Raw genomic sequence first — 19,146 nt, 5'->3', positions numbered from 1 at the left:
TAAATTTGCACCAACTTCACTAGAGGTTTAAGTGTGGAGCATTTAGTCCTACAGCAAAAAACCAGCTTTCCTTAGGATTAGAGAATTTTCAAAAATTTATTTTTGACAACAAACAACTTCTTCCAAGTCAGCCAGGTAGACAGTAGAAGTGTGTGTTTCCTTTAACGTGAGCAGTTAAGCTCCTAGAAGCTACCTAGAAGACCCTAGCAACAGATGATTCTGTTCCAGTGTTTTACCACCCTCATTGCTCATCCCGTTTGGCAAACAGCATTCTCAAAGAGCTATCATGCAGTCTCTTTCAGTAGCCTTTGTGCAAATAGCTGAATAAGAGAAATATATTAAAAAGTCACTTCAGATTAACTGTTAAGTTCTCCATGAAACTGATCTATCAAACACTAGACTAAGGTTCTAGTGTTCCAAACATCCACTCAAAGTGACAAGAGTTCAACAAAGACTACTGCTGCAAACAGCTTAAATACATCTTCACAGGCAGCTGTGAAAACAAAGAGCCATGCATACCTACAACATATTCTGAAACGACTGTTGGTTTTAGGATAATAGAACTTTCTACTTTGGGGAAAAAAATCCACACAAAACATCATTAGCACGTGAAAGAAACAATTAAAGGCAATATCATGCACAAAAATTTTCAACTGTGTATTTTTGCTTTTATTTTAACTGACATTAAGACCAGGTGGGCCTAAATGTCTCTAGCTAGTCACAATAGTGATATTTTTTCTCATGCATTTATCAGTGAATATCTTCTGGCTATAAGAAAAAAGCGCCAGAGTTTAAACCCTAATGCATGTAGCAGCTACAGTAACATGCAACTAACACGACTCAAACTTGTAAAGCACTGTTGTGGTTTAACCCCAGCTGGCAACTAAGCACCACACCCCCCACCATGGTAGAAAGGGGAGGAGAATCAAAAGTAGAACTTGTAGTTTAAGAACACTTTGATAATTGAAACAGAAGTAAAATACAATAACAGTAAATAATAATAATAAAAGACAACATAAAACCCAAGGAAAATCAAGTGATGCACAATACCTCTGCTCCACCACCTGCTGACTCATGCCAGTGCCCATCCCCACACCCCGACATTGCAGGTAACTCCCCTAGTTTATATACTAGGCATGATGTTCTGTGGTGCAGAATATCCCTTTGGGCAGTTTGAGTCACCTGTGTCAGCAATGCTCCTCCCAGCTTTTTTTGTGCACCTCCTCACTGGCACAGCATGACACAAAAAGAATCCTTGACCTAGAGTAAGCACTACATAGCAGCAGCCAAAACAGTGTTATCAGCATTATTCTCATAGTGAATCCAAAACACAGCACTGTACCAGCTCTTGAGAAGAAATTAACTCTATGCTAGCTGAAACCAGGACAAGCACTTATAAAAAGCTCATGATCTGACCTGAGAAAAACAAATGCTTTTGCATGGAGGTGTAGAACTACTCTGAGGTTAAATTTTTTTTGAGTGTTGCTCTAGCACAACTCAGAAGCCTCTCCCCAAAAGACGTGCACCATGAGAAAGCCTCATACTAAATTTGTATTGGGTAGCCTTGAAAACCTAATTTAGAAACGACTTCTCAAAATCTTTTACTACTAAGTCAGAAATCAAAACAACGCTGCCAAGAACTTACACTGAAGACAATTATCAACTGTAAATAAATCACTAAATACATAATCATAACCTAATTATCAGAAGAGTAAAAGTAAAGAACAGCCTGAAGCACCAGAGAGACATATTTTTTTGTTCCTTTAAACACATCCCCCCCACTATACACCCCCAATATAAAACCAAGATCAATTTGAGGTAGGAATAGCTCTTGCATGTATGCATTGGCATAGAATGCCTAATCACTTCACATTACATACATCAAATGATGAAAATAGAATTGAATTGTTAATAAATGATGCACAGACAGCACAGGGATGCCTAAAAATACAGAACAGGTGGTTTTTACATAGTGCATATAGAACAGGAGTTCAGTGTTTAAATAAGAACAGCTTCTCCAGAAATACAACTTTGGGGAAAATGGTGTTTGGAATGACATTTTGAAACTTTTAAACAATGCAATACACTACCATTAGAAGAGTGTCTTAAGACTAAAAATTTGCTATTTAAAATTAAAATAGCGTTGAACTGCATAAGCTGAGTATGCTTACAGTAAGCACACTTGCAAGAAGCACCATTAGCAACGTCTTACAATGACTTATAATCAAACTATAAGCTGTAATGGTTTTGTTTACAGGTCCTGAATGTAAACAAATCAGTTACTCAGCAAGAGTTTTCTAACCAGCTAAGGTGGACTTCAAATTATATATTTAATAAACACATAAGCAGTAGCTAAGGAGTTAGCTTTCTCATTTCTGTGCACTCCTTGTTTTTAAGACACTTAACGCTGTTAGTGTTAACTGCAGCAGTTAACACTGATAATCAGGAAATTGAACTGAACATTTCCATAGAGGCTAAATACAGTCAAGTGTTTTATTGGAAAACCTATCTCAAGATCTTCAGGCATATTTCACTGACATGGAGTACAAGACCTCAGGCACTATGAGACATTCTCTGACAACACCACAATATCATTTCTCTGGAAAAGAGCCATTTAACAGATTCAGTGTGTACACTTAGCAAAAGTGTGATGGAGAAGTGCAAGGCAGCTACCCTCAGAAAATAAGGCAAACAGAAGCCAAAAGCTTGAACAGGGCCATCCATTGTGCTGGCTCATGTAAACATAGTAAGGGCTAAAGACATTCTTTTACAGGACAAATACAGTAGCCAGACACACAATTTTAAGTACTCTCCTTCAGCATGCATGTTAATCATAAGGATTACTGAGCCAACTGCTTTGACACAGCTGGGTTACTGTCCATGCCCGCTAGAGTGTTTTTATCACACATTCAGTGCAGTATGTAAATACCTTTACTATCAGGTTGCAAGGAGGATGTGCTTGTCCAAAAGGCCATTGGATTAGATTTAAAAAGGCTAAAATTAAATCCTAAAAAAATAAATTGTTTGTATATAAGTGTTTACCTGGAATTTTCAAAGGATAAAACAGACTTATCTACATTCTGTAAGTATTCCACAGTCATACTTCCCAGCAGGAAATTTCATCTGTTAATTCTACACAAGTTTATCCAACCCGTGTGAATAGACTTGGCAGCTACCATCTTCCACCATCTTCACTTTATTACACTGTAGCTAATAAACAGATGGTATGTGTTCATAATTCTGAGACATCCCATCCTTCCCACAAAGACACTTCAGCACATGATAATGGTCACATCACAGCCACAACTTCTGTAAGCACATCTTTTTCAGACTGTGACAAACTGTGTAACTGAGGATGCAATCAATCACACAATCTCTTCTCAGGCTACGGAAGCAGACTAATATCTGCTTTTAAGCTACAAAACTGAAATTGCTGAGGCCAATATTTAAGACTTGAAACAAAGGTACATAGTATTTTAGAATAGCCACCTGCTCAATCATGGGGATAATTAAAATTGTAACTGAAGCATACATTAGCTGTTCTCGCACTTTATGACTCAGGGCAAAGGCTCAGGTACCTACAAATCAGCCACCTATTTAAGTCTCACAAAGTGAGTCCACAGATACTTTGAGCATTTAAGTCCAAGATTCAGATACAGCACTTCAGAGTTACAGCTCCCTATCTGAAATCCCTGTCCTCAGTAAACAAAACTCCATCCTGCATCACACACTTTCATTTTTATACAAAAATACTTATGGCTTTAAATTCTCTCATTTAGTTGAAACTCTGGAGAACATATAGACACCTGCATTAGAACTGAAAGAAACTATGTATTCTTGAGAAAATAAAGAGTAATGAATAGCACAGAGCTGGCTGCTTAATAAGTCGTGTAGTTGAATAAATTACTACTTCAATTGACACTCACCTTTTTCCAGAATTCTAAATGAGAAGTTAGAGGGACCATCTTGTGTTGTAGTAGGAAAGTCGTCTACCTTGCTATCTACAGGCTTCTGAGTAGCATTAGAGCTTTTCGGTTGTTCAGAGACTTCTGGTTCTTTTTGTGCTGTGTTCTGAGATGCTGGAATATGGCTTTCACTTTTTTTTGGAGGGTTAAAACTGAAGCCAAAGAGCGAACCAGTGGCTGAAGTATTTCCAAACGTGAATGTCTTTGACTTTTCATTACTGAAAATGCTCTTGACAGATTCAGATCCAAATACAAACTTTGGAGGAGAAACCACTGTTTTTGTTGGTGTTTCAGAAGTGTTTGACACCTCTGCAGCCTCTACAGTTACATCAGAAGTACCATCACCATGGCTGAGGTCAGTTCTTTCTCTTGTCGTTTCTTCTAGCACAGCTACAGCGTTTTTACCACACGGAGATTCCTTAGGTGTATTGGCACGAGAAGAAAGAGGTGTTATCAGTGTCTCTCTCTCTTGGGCACGCTTAGCTTCATCAAAAGTTTGCTTAAATGAGTCTGCAACATCTTGCAGCTTAAATCGCACAGCTAGAAGTTCTACTTTCCTTTCACCGTCTGCAAAGTCACATGCAGTCCACACCCATGCTCTATCAGATCCTTTCATCTGCTGCAAATTCATATCTGGTGTTATTCTATGATTGGCACAGAGTTTTAGTACCTGGTCCCTTCTCATTACTATACGCACTTGTTTGTTGTCGTAGTTCTGTAATATCTTGATATCCCCAATACCTCTCTCTTTCCACTGATTTGCATCTTTGTCATATCTGTAGAGCTTAGCTCTGTGACTGAAGACAACTTGCTCATTTTCCTCACCACTAGTCACTTCCACAAGATCAGGCAGAGGCACCACAGGTTCAAAGTACTGTCCATCTCTCTCTTCTTCTTGAGTAACATCAGAATCTTCATCTGTGCCTACTGATGTTCTACTTTGATTCTGTTTGGCAGGAGATTTGCAAGGGCTCAAGGCAGATTTAAAGCTGAAACTAAAACCAGTGGTAGACTCTCCAAATCTAAACAGATTTTTCCTTACAGGGCTACTTGCAAGAGGTGTTGCATATACAGAACTACTTACACTATCATCCAGTGCTTCTCCACGCAAGTCATAGTTATCCCATTCCAGAGTAGGGCCAGTACTTTCAGCATGTGGCTTTATAACCAGATCAGAAGTACTGCTGGCACTAACAGAGTTGACATTTTCCTCTTCTGACAGTTTAGTTTTGTCATCTGTCAAAAAAGTTTTGAGATCTTTTAAGCCACACTTCATTTCTTCTGCTTTCTGTATAAGCTGAGCTGTCCTACCTGTATCAACTAGTTTATGGGGTGTCTGCAGTGGTATGTCTAGCAGTAGCCTCTGACATTCTTCAAACTTCTGTTTGAACTCCTCAGCCTGCTCTGGTGTCTTGAATTTTGCTGCCAGATGTTCCAACTTTGCATCACCATCAGAGAAGTCATTGGCCATCCACATCCACGCTTTGTCTGAGCCAGAGAGCTGTTTCAAGTTCATTGTTGTTGTTATCCAGTGATTTGCACACACCTTCAGTACCTGCTCACGACGCATCAATATTCTTACTTTCCCGTTAACTTCATTTTTAAGAATCTTCAGGTTGCCCACCCCACGTTCTTTCCACTGGCTTGTTTCTGGATCAAACCTGAACAACTTTACTCTTTGGGAGTATAACACTTTCTCATCTTCCTCTCCTGTAAATGGTTCTATTTTTTCAGGCATCTGAACTATAGGTTCAAAATGGATATCATCACTGTCCTCTGTCTTATACACATCATCATCCTTCTCACCAAGGTCAGCAGATGTGTTTGCTTTGTGATCCATTTTAGAATTCTGTGTAGAAAACAGCTTTTCACCTGCACCTGAAAAGCCTTTGAAGTTAGGGTCCTTTTTGCCAAATTGAAAGCCTTCCTTAGGAGTACTTTTTGCAAGCTCAGCAAAAGTAGAAGTGCTATTTTGCCCAAAAACAAAGTTACCTTTCTCCTTGTCTGCTGTTTCTTGAAATTGGAATCCAATTCTACTATCTGAAGGCAGTTCCTTTTTGTCTTTTTCATCAGTGCTTTTTAAGAAGCCAGTTGTACACTCTTTGGATGGTTCATCTTTCTTAGTGGTATTTTTACTAGATTCCTGTATCCCAAACTTAAATCCACCTGCAGGCACTTGCATTGAAAAGTTAAATCCTTCCTTTGCAGACTTAGATTCAGTATCAGAAGAAATCTGAAATGTAAACGATGGCGTCTTGCCTTGCTCAAGACCAAACTTAAAGCCTGTTCCCAGCTGTCCTCCATCAAGTTCAGGTAATTTACTTTTCAAGCCAAAAGGAGGAGCTGACGAAGCATCACCAGCAGGCTTACCAGATGGATTTGGTGTCTGGCAGGCTACACAGGCTGGCGAAGAACCTTCATTCCTCACAAGACAAGTACTACAATCCCACTGCCCTTCTTTTTTAGTAAAAAGCCCTTCAAACCCATTTTTCTGTGGCTTACTTGTATCAGCAATGGAACCAAACCCAGGAGCAGGGGATGCCTGAACAGTAGGTATAGGCATATTTGGTTGATTTTGAGGGTTAGGACTCTGACAAGAGCAGCAGTTCACATCTTTTGCTTCGTTTCGGACTAGGCATACAGAGCAGTCCCACTGACCTTCTTTTTTAGAAAAAGCAGTACTCAAGTCATTTTGAATAGCCTTTGGAGCAATTGCTTGGCCAAACTTAGCAGAAGTTTGTTGACTAGATACTCCTGTATTACTTTTGTTTGGATTCTGGCAGGCAACACACTTGGAGGCAGTGGGTTCATTTCTTACTGAACAGACACTGCAGTCCCATTGACCTTCCTTTTTAGCAAAAGCAGATCCAAATTTGTCCTGCACTGTGTTACCACTGGCTTTGAAACTTACAGAGCCAGTTAATGGGGTGTCATGTGTTTCCCACATATCTTCATTTGGATTTTGACACGATACACAATTCTTTGCAGTTGCTTCATTTGAAACTAAACATACTTTACACTCCCACTGATCCTTCTTCACGAGATGCTGCCCAAACCCACCAGAAGAATAGGCTTGCTGAGCATCCTTTCCAAAAGAAATAGTAGGGCCAGATGCAGTTGATGTAGCTGTAAGGCTGCTTTTGCTGTCAGATTCACTGCTCACCCCATCTTTCGGGAACTGAAAGCTCAAATTCAAGGTTCCAGAAATGGATGTGCTAGGCTCCTTGATGTCCTGATTTGTTGTTTCTTTTGCGGTTCCACTATTCTGAGTCACAGATGCGTCAGCACTTGATCCCAAGGATTTTAAAATATTCTGGGCCTCCTCAAACTTTTTTTTGAAAAGCATTGCTTCCTCGGGCGTTTTAAATCTAATTGCGAGCTGTTCTGGTTTTGGCAACTCGTCTGCATAATCTAAAGCATGCCACACGAATGACTTATCTGATGTAGCATTTGGAGTTAATTTCATATCAGTATTTATGTAGTGATTTGCACAGATTTTCAGCACTTGGTCTCGTCTCATTAAGAGACGAAATTTGCCAGATACTTTATGTTTCAGTATTTTCACATTTCCAATTCCCCTTTCTTTCCATTCTTTGGATTCTGCATCAAAACGAAAGAGTTTGGCTCTGTTGCAGAAGAATTCTTCTTCATCTTCCTCACCTGTCTTTACTTCAATCTTATCAGGGAGCGGCACCACAGGATCAAAATGAGGACCATCATCATCCTCATCTCCACCATGGGTGCTTCCTCCCTCTGTTTCATGACTTCTATTGGCCAAATCTGAATTTGAAGTCATAAATACAGGTTTGCTTGGTTCTTGAACACTAAATGTATCATTCTTCTCAAAAGCCAGGTTTTTGTGTGCATTTTGTCCCATGTTCTCTCTAAGAGAGATGCCTGGAATATGCTTATTGCTAAAATTGAAGATATTTCTTGAACTATTCGTGTGATCATTAACTGGCTTTTGTTCAACGTATCTATCATCCTGTAAAGGTTTATCAGATGTCAGAAGATCCAAGAGGCTTTCTCTGCTATTATAAGGTGCATTAAGAGGCTGTGGTGCTACTTGAGGGGGAGAAGAAAAGGTGAAGTCTCCGTCATTAGACTTGAAGTTAGGTTTAAATTTAAAAGTTGGTGTCTGACTTGGCTGTGCTGGTGTTGGCAGAGATGTTTTTGATCCTTCAGTTGTTCCCGGCTGTCCAAATTTAGGCATCACTTTTGATTCTGTGGGCTTTAAAGTTGGTGGCGTGACTGAACGGTTTGTGAAATAGCCTGGTTTAGGCAATGTTGGATTTGTGCTTGCCTGTGGAACACTGTAATTGTAATAATCATCACCCGCACGAGGAGAAATGAGCGCAGTACCAGGAGAATCAAAACGTAGAGGTGGGCCGTACATTTCTTGGGAAAACATACAACCAGAAGTGTTTTGCAGAGGTGGTGTATGCATTGGTGGTTGATAGGAATAGATATGTGGCTGAGGTGTAAGTCGGTTCATGCCATAGACAGGAGGCTAAAGAAAAAGCAGAAAACAAGTGCTTTGCTTACTATGATAACACAGAGGACAAAATCCTACTTGTGCTGAAGCCCACATAACATGTACTCTTAAAAGGAGGGCATACTTTCATACAAGTTTAAATCTAAACTAATTTTACCTTAGTTTAAACTGATTAAACCTTGAAGGGCATTTGAAAACAAGCATTGAAAAAGGGGCACAATGTGAGTGGGTTGCTTTTTTATGGAAAAAAGCCTTGAAACCCCCATTTTCTTTTGCCATACTACTTGGAGGGGGGGATAGTTAAGTGCTATCACACATACTCTGTAGGAGAAATGTACTAATATACAGCAGATATTTTGCTGGCTTTTCCTCCCTGACTCCACATTCCAAAAATTAGGCAGAAAGACAAATTAGTCTTGGACTAGCAGTCCAAGCTCACCAAATTCTGCATAAGGAACTGGAATTACATCCAACTCTGTATAGAATCAAAAGCAGTCATTTTTCAGGAGATCACTGGAAGCAGCTGAAACGAGTAGATTTTTCTCACCTTTGTTGGTGTTACATTGGTTGCGGCAGTTCCGAGAAGATACTGAGAGTTATAGGCAGGAGACTGGCTGTAGAACACAGATGGACCAGTGGTAGCAACTAAAAAGGAACACCAGGAAAACAAAGTTTACACTTGATCATTTTTTGTTGTTGTTTTGAATGGACTCTCCATAGCAATCAGTTTTTAATTGTGAATCATTAAAACATTTTTGCATTATTTTCAAAAATTTAGCTAAGCATCTAGGTACGGATTCTGCAGGAACTTGCCTGTTAATGGTGCTTCATGAAGATTTTGTGCTCTCTGATAACCGTCTGGCATTGTATCTGTTCCATAGTTTTCAGCAGACCAGCGAGAAGATGCATTTGTGTTGGAATTGTTAAGTTTCATTTCTTGCATTTCATTCTGTCAAGGCAGAGTTCCAAGCAAGAGTGTAAGTATGTATCACACAGGTATTTATAGAATAAAACATGATCCCTACCCTTTTGCTATTTAAACACATTTTCAAGCTCAGTGGTGGCAGTAATTTAAGAAATCCCCAAGAAGTACTTGCCAGAATCATGCAGGATCTGCCCATGCAGTACAAAGTACTAACATCATGTTCCAAAGCCAGAACAAGCCAGTTAAAAAAAAAAAAAAAAAGAGCCAAATGGATGAGAACCAAACTGATAAAAGCAGAACTCTGCACATACAGTCCCCAGATGGGGTGCATCAGCGAACCCGCTTAAGTCCCAAAGAGGAGTTTTAAACAATAGATATACTCTTGTACTCAAAGGCCAATTGTTTTTCACTGAATATGGTGACAAAATTTTTACCTTCAAAGCTTCCACTTGCTGACAAATCATTTGAAGTATAGATTTGTGATCTTCTGCCCACTGAGGAGGAGTTTTAGGAGAAAACTAGGAAAAAAAATTTTATTGAATCTTGTGAATTTTTCTTCAGACATAATAATTCCCTAAAATAATAACTGGCCAACATACCTTGTAGCTCTTAGTTGGAGAAAGAGAGAACTTAGTTGGTGATGGAGTGGAATGTTTCATTGCTGAATCTACAGTTCGTGACAGACCATTTCTGAAGGCAAGACTTCCCTCTTCAACATTCTCGCCAAGTTCCTGGATCACTGTATCTAGCACTTCCCTCACAGTTTCAATAGACACTGGCAGCTAGAAAGTTATTTGAAACATGAGTCATGACTGCAATTCTCCCTCAGAGCAAGACAGATTACATTCAGAATTCTGGCTGAACAATTCACAAGGCTTTCATTATACAAATACTGATTTCTTTTTCAGAAAAGCTCTAAATCTGTTAAGATTCACATAAGAAAACAATTCACAAGCAATTATATTTTTTCAAACTATCAACTTCTATAAAAAGGCAGTGGCAAAAGCTATTTGTTTACATTAAAACTTTCATCCACAGAGTAACCAGGATAATACATGATCTGGTAGGTTACAGAAGTTACCCAGAGTTTAACCTGCTTTAATGCAAGGACTAGTCTAAAAATGTAACCTAAATGCAAACAGTTTCATTTTGAAACAGTAACCTAAGCCACTGCATGTCTTGAAAAAAGTTCTTAAAGCAAGAATTACTTACTTTCTCAGTTACTGACATATCTGAGGAGCTTTCCGCAATGATCTTCATTAGATAATACCTGGCTTTAAGAAGATAAGTTTTGTGCTCCTCGTGTTCTTCTGGTAGCATGGCATCATTTTCGATCTCTTCTGCCTTCCTTTGGAAAATCTAAAGAACAGGATGCAGATTAATTAGTATCAGTCAGAAGGCAACTGAATAAAGGAAAGCATTTCAGGGTAATGTAACTTACAAACTTACCATGGCAAGATTCCAGTATGAAACCACATTCTCAATAGCTTCAAATGCTAACAAAGCATCATCAGTTTTGCCATCAACTGCATCCAACATGGCAAATGCTATATGTGCCTCTTCTTCATATGCTGCAACCTGAAAGACCTACAAATAAAGTGAAGGACAACTCATACCTAACAACGGAATGACATTTTTTCTTATAATACAGGGAGAATTCTTTTTCAAGAAAGTTTGTACTAAGGGTGTTCAGTGCCTTCCAATTGTAAACATGATTTTAAAGGTAAGACTGAAGTTGTAAGGAGAGCATTTTCCCCCTTTATCAAACGCTGATATTACCGAATCTCATCATTAATAGTTTCCTAGTAATAACATGAGTTGCACAATGTAGACAAAAATCCCTCAACTATGTACGTTTCTGACATAGACCTTCAGCCTTCGCTTAATCAATCTGTACCTGAATGTCTACACTATGGAAGTGTTTGAAGAGAGGATCAGTAGGTTCAGAAATACTCCTCTTCTTTTTTATAATTTCCAGCATAGGCAAAACTTTCTTCCAGTAATAGACACTTCGTCCAATGTATTCCTTCTGGTCATAGAAAGAGTTCCGGTTAATTCCCTGGTGAAGAAAACAGAACAGAAGCACTTGTTATTTCAAAAAGTTCAAGAAAAAATGCTATTCATACAAATCCTTCTCCTATTTTCTTTAAAAGATTCAAGAGTCCTTCTCTGACACTAAACAAAGTAGCTATGTAAAGTAACATACATGTAGAAAATAACATTGCAGTTCAAACCAGTACTTTATAGAGTGACTATTTATAGAGTGACTAGAGCAACGAATTTGCCTAATAAAATTAACAGCTGTTCTCAATATTACATACTCATCTGATCCCTTGTCACCCAAGTCTGTTCATAGTTTAGAAAACAGAAAAACACTTCTACATATTTAAAACCAAACAAACAATCTCAGCTTACTGTTTTTTGCAAGCTTTTTGCCCAGTGTATGATTAAGGCAGGTTGCAGGCCATGCTTCTCCAGTGTCCGTAGAGTACTTATGCCACGCTGTACAGTAAGCCTCAGTTTTGCTGCTGTTCCTGGTCTGAATATCAGAAGAAACATTTCTTCATTAGCATTTAATGTTTCTCATCTGTTCACATAGCATTTACTTGATGAATACATCCCATGGCTTTTAGTTCTAACCTGCCTTGTTTAGAAATGCATTGTTAGAAAATAAAATTCTATTTTTACAAGTCTTTCAAACGTATCAAGTCCCTACTAGAACAAAGCTTCAATTTCCAAAATACTTAATTTTTCAAGAATCTATTGGGACCAATCAAAGGTGCTCGAGCTCCCTTTATGGAGCTTGATCAAATATCTCCAAACTGAAAAAGTCTTACATTGATTTTCTCTGAAGAAGGGTACGAACAGCATCCCACCAGGATCTTTGGTCTTCAGTATAGAGTTGTTTGCACACTGGCAATGGTAAGAATTGAGGCTGATGTGCACTGTAGTGAGAATTAAACTTCTCTTGCAATTGCAGGTTGCTAGTGAATACCACCCCAAGTAGGAATACCTATTTTTATTAAAAAAAAAAAAGTATTAAACGAACAAACAAAAAAACCCTTAATTTGTATCGTACATTAAAAAACCTGGAAAGTTTACTTACTTCAAGGTCTAACAAACAAATGGATTCAGGAGCATCTGTCTCAAGTCTTGATGTCTCCTGAGGCAAGTGGAAAAGCTGTTTTAACCACTTGCGCATCGGGGGTAAGACTGACATAGAGTTCCACTGCAAGCCAAGCCACACAAGGTGCTGGAGACTGCCACTGTGCATTCGAACAGCACCTGTGCAAAACCAAGGTTGGACACAAATGTCAGCTTCCTACAAGTCATCAAGACTTGTATCTGATCAAAGCTGGGTTTCACATTCCCTCTGTCATAGCAGCCAAAGATACGTTACAGATCGATGCACATCAAGATTCCAGCTTTCACTTATGAAGGATTACAAACTTCAGATTAGCCAAACATATCACGTTCATTTAAGTGCTCACAGACATCAACCCCTTGAGCTTCTGACAGAGTGACTCTCAGATTTCCTCCATTTCCATCCTCACTTTATTCAGTCCAACAGGCAACTAATTTTAGCCAACCTATTTCCTTCTCCAGAAATCTTAAAGGAATTATTCAAGAAGCACTTCTCTACTTTGCAATAAAGTACAAGTTTTTCCTAGGACATTAGGACAACTTTGGACAGCTATGCCAGGTATTTGTCTTTCATTGCAATATGAACTATTTGTAGAAGAACTTCCAACACACAAAGTTGTGTTGAGTTTCAGAAAGTAACACCTCTTACCAATATCGTATTTATTGAGTTCCACTTGCACTGGTGCTTGTGTACTGACATTTCCAATATCATCTGTGCCAATAAAAGATCTCTCCCTTGAAGCTCCACTCTCAAACAGGCTATCAAACAACGTAAATGAACCACTCTTGTTTGCAAATGATTCCACAATCTCTTTAAAGAAGTCTTGCTTGCCATGGCTTAAGTTCAGCAGCATATGACCTAGAAAACAGAAATACACTTCACATTAACAAAGCAGTGGACATGAGGAAAGTAGCATTTGCTACACTGGACTGTTCTTTGCCACTGAAGGCTTGGCAGGAATCAGGATTTCCCCTTATGAAACCTACAGACTGCTAAGATATGCTCTCCTTGTAATTAGGTTTGTGTTTCAGCACACAGGCTTTCCAAGCTCAAAGTGACAACAATGCCAAGGCATTTGCAAATCCAGCTCTTTCAGAAAACAAAAGTCATCCTACCATTACTATTCTAGGGGCATTGCAACTGACCTTAAAATAAGTAGCAGAAGCTTGTGTTAACAAAATCCATTCTGAAATAACTGAACCTGATGTTTAATGGGTTCATTTGTTTTCATTTAGGTCCTGTAAGAATTTTGTAGACTGAAAAACTGTCTGTACTTAGCAGCAAAAAGAACAAAGCTGAAAAACGAGATGAAAAGATTGGGGAAAAAATAGTAATGTTTTCTTTTCCTCTTGGGGTTAACAATGCTTGTAAAATAGTATCAATAGGCAAAAGATATTTCAAGTTGATTAAGAGACCATAAAAGTTAAGTTCTGCCTTAGTGTGTTGGAGAGTCGACAATGTGGAAAAAACCCCCACCACTCTTGGGAAAAAAAAACCAACAAACCACACTACCAGCATGTTTAAGAGGGGAAAAAAACCACTTTTGGTGTCAGAACCAAACTAGTATTTTTATTTACATATGTAGTCAGAATCTAGAAAGTTTTATAGCATATTGTGGTGGTAACATTATAGGATTACAATGTGTTCTTTAACAAATTACTTATCTTTTACAGTAACTAACACTAAAATGGAACTACTATGCAGCTATTTTTATTACCAGACTGGCTTTTTCGATCACAGGCCATCATTTCTAGCACATCTTGTCCAGTTTGATCCCCCTTTATTAGTTTTGACTTTGGTTGAGGAACCTGGTGAAGTAAGGAGAAAACTGTTACAGCTTTTTCACAGTAGGAGCAGAACAACTAAATATAATCTTAGAAATTAAGAAACTAGTGTCTTTTTAGCATTAGGAAACCAAAGGAAAACAGACATCATTCATTCTGAAGGTACTGCATCATATATCCAGGGATGGGGTTCTGTTCTGGTGTGGGGTGGGTGAAAAGAGCAGAGAATCCACCCGAAGCCCATAGGTGTGCAATTACAGCTACTAAAAGTAATATTAAGTGTACATAAAAGCAAGTAATACCTGGAATACAAGCAATGGCATAAAAAGGATGATCAAGGCAAAGAATTCATACACAAAGGAGCTTGATATTTTTAATTCTGCTGCCTACACAAAAGGTATATGGGAACTACTGAATTCCTCTCCTTCCCTCCCTATAGCAATAACACTCAACGTGTGTATTCAGCTGTACTACGGAAAAGGGAATATACTGCAGAAAATAATTGCACTAACCTTTAAGAATCAGGTTACTCTGACAAGGGAAACAGTTGAAGGTATACTTTTACCCTATTCATGTCATTTGAAACCTTTTAAACAAATGTGAAAGAGTGAGGACAGAGTCCTCCTTTAGGTAGACAAGCACTCAGTTCATCTCAGGAATACAGGAGTTCAACACGTGCACAGCAAGAACATTTCAGGAACTGCATCAACTAAAGGCATAAACTAAAAAATCACTTACCTGGAAACTTATGAGATAACACAATGCTGCTAGTTCACACACAGCTCTCCACTGTGCCTCATTGTGTTGGGCCATTTTCAGCAGCAAAGTTCCAGCATGCATGTACAGCTGTCCTTTCATTTCCACATAGGTACGATACAACTCATCAGCCCCATTCACATATGGTTTCACTGACTGAAGTGCTCGGTCAAAACTAAAATGTAGAGAAGACTCATTCAAAACAGAGTCCTGGTAAAAGCTATAGCAGGTGATATTGGTTCATGTTATTTAACTGTGAATTGAGTAACTTTGTGAATCAATGGTCAGTAATGTTTCTATTGCTTAAACCCTAGAAAGTAAACACACTAAACATTATCTACATATTTATAAATCTTTTTCAGCACTTTTTTTCACAGCTACTTTCAAAACTATTCTCCTGAACCACGTAGATAAACTTGTTCACTAATGCAGATGTAGAGACTTGCAGGAGGTACTATTCACCCTGCTCTTTCTTTTCCTTCATTTATCAGAAAAGTCCAAAATACTCTGTACAGGCTCTTCAAAAACATAAGGCACTGCAGAAATTCTAGTAGCTGTAGACAAGTAAACAATCCCCACTCAAGAGAAGCTTTCCAGAAAACAATTATAAACTCTTTCAATTACTGGGCAAAACTATACTGGCTGTTAGCATTGCCATGACCTGGAAGTGCTTCACATGTAAACACTTTGAAAAGCTCTAATAAATCAGCAGCACAAAACCCAGAAGGTCAATGTCAAAGGAGAAAAATAAATAAAATATACTTCAGTATTAAATATTCCTCATCCATTGTCTGTATTGCTTCAAATAGTCATCCAAGATTAACAGACTGAAGAATATTTTTACAAAAGGCAATATAATAGCCATTACACAACTTAGGAACAAATATAAGTCAGTAAAAGCCAGTAAGAAAGGGAAGATAATGGCAAGAAAAACACAGACCTTAATATATTGACTATATTGTTTTGTACTATTCTAGGTGCACCACAGATGGTAAACCTTGAATTAAGCTGTAATACCACTAGTTTTATCTGAAGGAGGGTGTTCTTACTGCAGATGGTTTCCTCCCTTCACAAAGTTCCTAACTATTCCAGTGTGTTGTGTTAATTTACAATAAAATAACCAGGACAAAGCTGATATACAAGAGGTGGGTTCGGTTTTCCACTTTGAGGGTTATATTGTGGATTTGTTTGGATTGTTCTGAGGTTTTTAGGTGTGTTTTTTTTCAAATTGTCTAGAAAATCTGGATTAGTCAATTGCTGAAGCACAGAACAATACTTTCTTATTGAAGGGAAAGAAGGTACAAAGTTAATTGACCCGGGATATCAATGAGTCTTCTCCATGGTTGTGTGCTGACCATTCAAACAAGGCTTGTATCTCAGTCAAAAGACAGCCTGGGGTTCACACCCTATATAAGAACCGTTCTTAGTGGTCAGTACAGAGAATCACCTCTCCCATCCACAAATATGTGAAACAGAAGCTTGGCAGATGTTCTGTAACCCAGAAACAAAAAAACCCCAAACTATTCCAAGAGGTTGGTTTTTGTTTTTTTTTAATTACGGGAAAGTTTAAGCAGTACCTTTCAAGTGCCTCTCTGCATTCCTGAACATCTCTAGAAGAAAGTGTGAGTTTGACAAAGCTGGAATAGGCCAGCAGATGATCTTTCTTGATAGTTCTCCAGTTATTTTTATCAGATTCCAAGTCTTGTAAAGATTCCAGATATTCCTAAAGAAGAAAGTTCATCACAGGATAAGGAACAGTCATCCTTCCATGAAGGCAAGGGCAGTACTTCTCCAAAACACACTAGTAGCATTTACTGCATAATCCAGTTTCACAGGTGAGATCTTAACATATTCTTCAGCAGCAAAGTTCCAGGGAACTATTTGCTTGAGCAATTTTATCCCTAATGGAACTGCTGTATCTAACTCTGCTTTTGTAGTTAGAAACTCAATAGCTCTATAAAGCTTAATTTTAGAGAGGAAATTCCAATTAAAAAAAAACACCACAGGAAGTATTTTGTAATTCCACTGGTTTCAGTAGACTTGCATTTGAAGGAGTTAAATCCCTTGAGAAATAGCTGTCAGAGTAATGACACTAAGAGAAACAGACCAGATAAAAAGATATGGAAGACTATCACAGGATCAAAATATGATTAAACACCTCAAATGTCTCTACAACACAGGAACACCATTCCAAGCTTGACTGCAAAGGTATTTTCTTCTCTGCCTCCTGACAATGGAGCACAGCATCTTTTAATCTATTATTTGAACGGTAGAGTGCAACTAGTCGGATGTTTATGTAGACGTCATCTGGTCTTGCATAAAGTTCTGCTTGAATCAAGTCAAAAAGTTGGTTCCACCCATCTTCACCTTTACAATCCAGTAACTGCTCCTGTTAACACATGAAGGCAATGTGTTAATACTTAATTTACCACGTGAGTCTCCTAAGCAACTACAGTAACAGTCTTCAATACAAAGACCATCTTACTTAAACTACACACTCATAATAGTTTTCAGCTTTTATATAAAGTTTTAATAAATACTCATATAGTTAAACATGTAGATAACTATCACAGAAGAAAATCTTCAGAAGAATTTACCTCTTACCCAGGGCAAGAAATGCTTCTCAAACCACTTGGTTCAATGACAGCATACCTTGCCACAGACTACCTCACTTAAAAAAGCCAAACATCTTGAGACTTCAATGTGGCTGCTGACTAGCTATACAAAATTAATATACTTGTGCAAAAGAGATATTGCATGGCTGAAAGCATTCACACGGCATTTGAGAATTACAGCATTTCTCACATTCCGCAAAGCTGATCATAATATTTATTTAAAAACATAAAAGCAGTGTAAACCAAGAAAGTTCAAGTTCACAGGCCTGGCACGTTCCTGCAAGTGACACAATAGAAAGAATAAGTAGTGCCTATCCAATCTTAACTTTCTGACTGTGATAACTAACAAAATTTCTCAGCATTTTTGAAGAGGATTAACCTTGAAACATTAAATAGTGTATGAAAGCTTGTAGTTGCAGCTTTCTTGCAAGCTAGACAAAAATGTCAGACTACAAAGAATGTAACATCTAATAATTTTAATATTACTGATTCTAAGACAATTTAGCCAGGAAGAGTTTTGCTTGAGGTGACATGCAAAAAGCACTCTGGTCAGATGCAGAAAGTTTCTTCAAGCCAGAGGTAATTTTGAACTTACCTTCAACCTGTAAATAGCAGGACTCCCAGGGAAGAGCTTAGCAGCTCTATCAACCCAGTATTTTGCTCTTCCATCAGTAATGTCATTATTGCATAGTAACTCTGCGATCTTCAATACAAGATCTTTCTGTGTTGGGTTCAACTCCACGGATCGCTAGTTTTCCCCATACAAGAGGAAAAAAAATAAAAAGGCAACTTGATCTTATGATCCATACAGAACAGGTAAGAGTTATACCTCCAAAAACATGAACTAGACCTATAAATACATAATATATAAGAAAAGCCTTTCCAAATGCCACTACTAGTTGACAGCACCCAGATGCAACTGCTGGAATCCAGAAGAGCATTAAGAGAAATAATGCAAAAGCCAGCTCCATTGCATCTGCCACTAGCTACTCCTATATACGGGCATTAGGACTATAAGGACCTCTAGTCTAGCCAGGCGTAGAAACTTCAAAAAGAAAAAATAAAGACAGTTTAAGAAGTGTGATACCACTTCATAAAGCTGTATTGGTCAGACTTCTGAGCACATAGTCTCTCTCTCCAAAACCAGAACAAAGGCATTTCGACTGAGAATTTGCTTGCCTAATCAAAATCAGATTTGCCCTTCTCTTCTGCCCCTCCAAAATCAACCAACCAAAAAACACACTAAGTCTACAGTCTTATAGCAGCAACTAGACTCCAGTTGTCATCACAGTTTGCAATGTATGACAAGGGGAGAATTTAACAGCAGGCAGCACAAAGATCAAGACTAGAACAAAAAACAAAGAAGCAACTTAAAAATATACTACTGAAGCAAGTGATATCAAGTCAAGAATCTTCTCTGCAGTGCTTCATGTGCTTCCATTCTCAAATGTTTTCCCAGGA

General features: G+C 38.3%; 1 protein-coding gene across 3 annotated transcripts in view; it reads right to left on the bottom strand.

Moving 5' to 3' along the window:
• Positions 1 to 19,146, bottom strand: part of RANBP2 (RAN binding protein 2) — a 33,043-nt gene that overhangs the window by 10,290 nt on the left and 3,607 nt on the right. For all 3 annotated transcript variants that reach the window (XM_027743420.2, XM_039384451.1, XM_027743422.2), the window contains exons 4-20: positions 18,281 to 18,433; positions 17,229 to 17,459; positions 16,648 to 16,793; positions 15,053 to 15,245; positions 14,248 to 14,338; positions 13,179 to 13,388; positions 12,492 to 12,670; positions 12,223 to 12,398; positions 11,801 to 11,924; positions 11,283 to 11,444; positions 10,835 to 10,972; positions 10,598 to 10,744; positions 9,985 to 10,167; positions 9,820 to 9,903; positions 9,274 to 9,409; positions 9,008 to 9,105; positions 3,927 to 8,475 (exon numbers count right to left, since the gene is read on the bottom strand). In XM_027743420.2, coding sequence (XP_027599221.1) covers positions 3,927 to 8,475; positions 9,008 to 9,105; positions 9,274 to 9,409; positions 9,820 to 9,903; positions 9,985 to 10,167; positions 10,598 to 10,744; positions 10,835 to 10,972; positions 11,283 to 11,444; positions 11,801 to 11,924; positions 12,223 to 12,398; positions 12,492 to 12,670; positions 13,179 to 13,388; positions 14,248 to 14,338; positions 15,053 to 15,245; positions 16,648 to 16,793; positions 17,229 to 17,459; positions 18,281 to 18,433 — 7,000 coding nt within the window. The remainder of the gene's footprint in view (positions 1 to 3,926; positions 8,476 to 9,007; positions 9,106 to 9,273; positions 9,410 to 9,819; positions 9,904 to 9,984; positions 10,168 to 10,597; positions 10,745 to 10,834; positions 10,973 to 11,282; positions 11,445 to 11,800; positions 11,925 to 12,222; positions 12,399 to 12,491; positions 12,671 to 13,178; positions 13,389 to 14,247; positions 14,339 to 15,052; positions 15,246 to 16,647; positions 16,794 to 17,228; positions 17,460 to 18,280; positions 18,434 to 19,146) is intronic.

This window comes from Pipra filicauda, unplaced genomic scaffold, assembly GCF_003945595.2.
Source record: "Pipra filicauda isolate LSUMZ 115617 unplaced genomic scaffold, ASM394559v2 scaffold115_size4368891_pilon, whole genome shotgun sequence".
NCBI lineage: Eukaryota > Metazoa > Chordata > Aves > Passeriformes > Pipridae > Pipra > Pipra filicauda.
The sequence above is the reverse complement of the archived record's forward strand: the minus strand, read 5'-3'. Positions and strand labels throughout refer to the sequence as shown.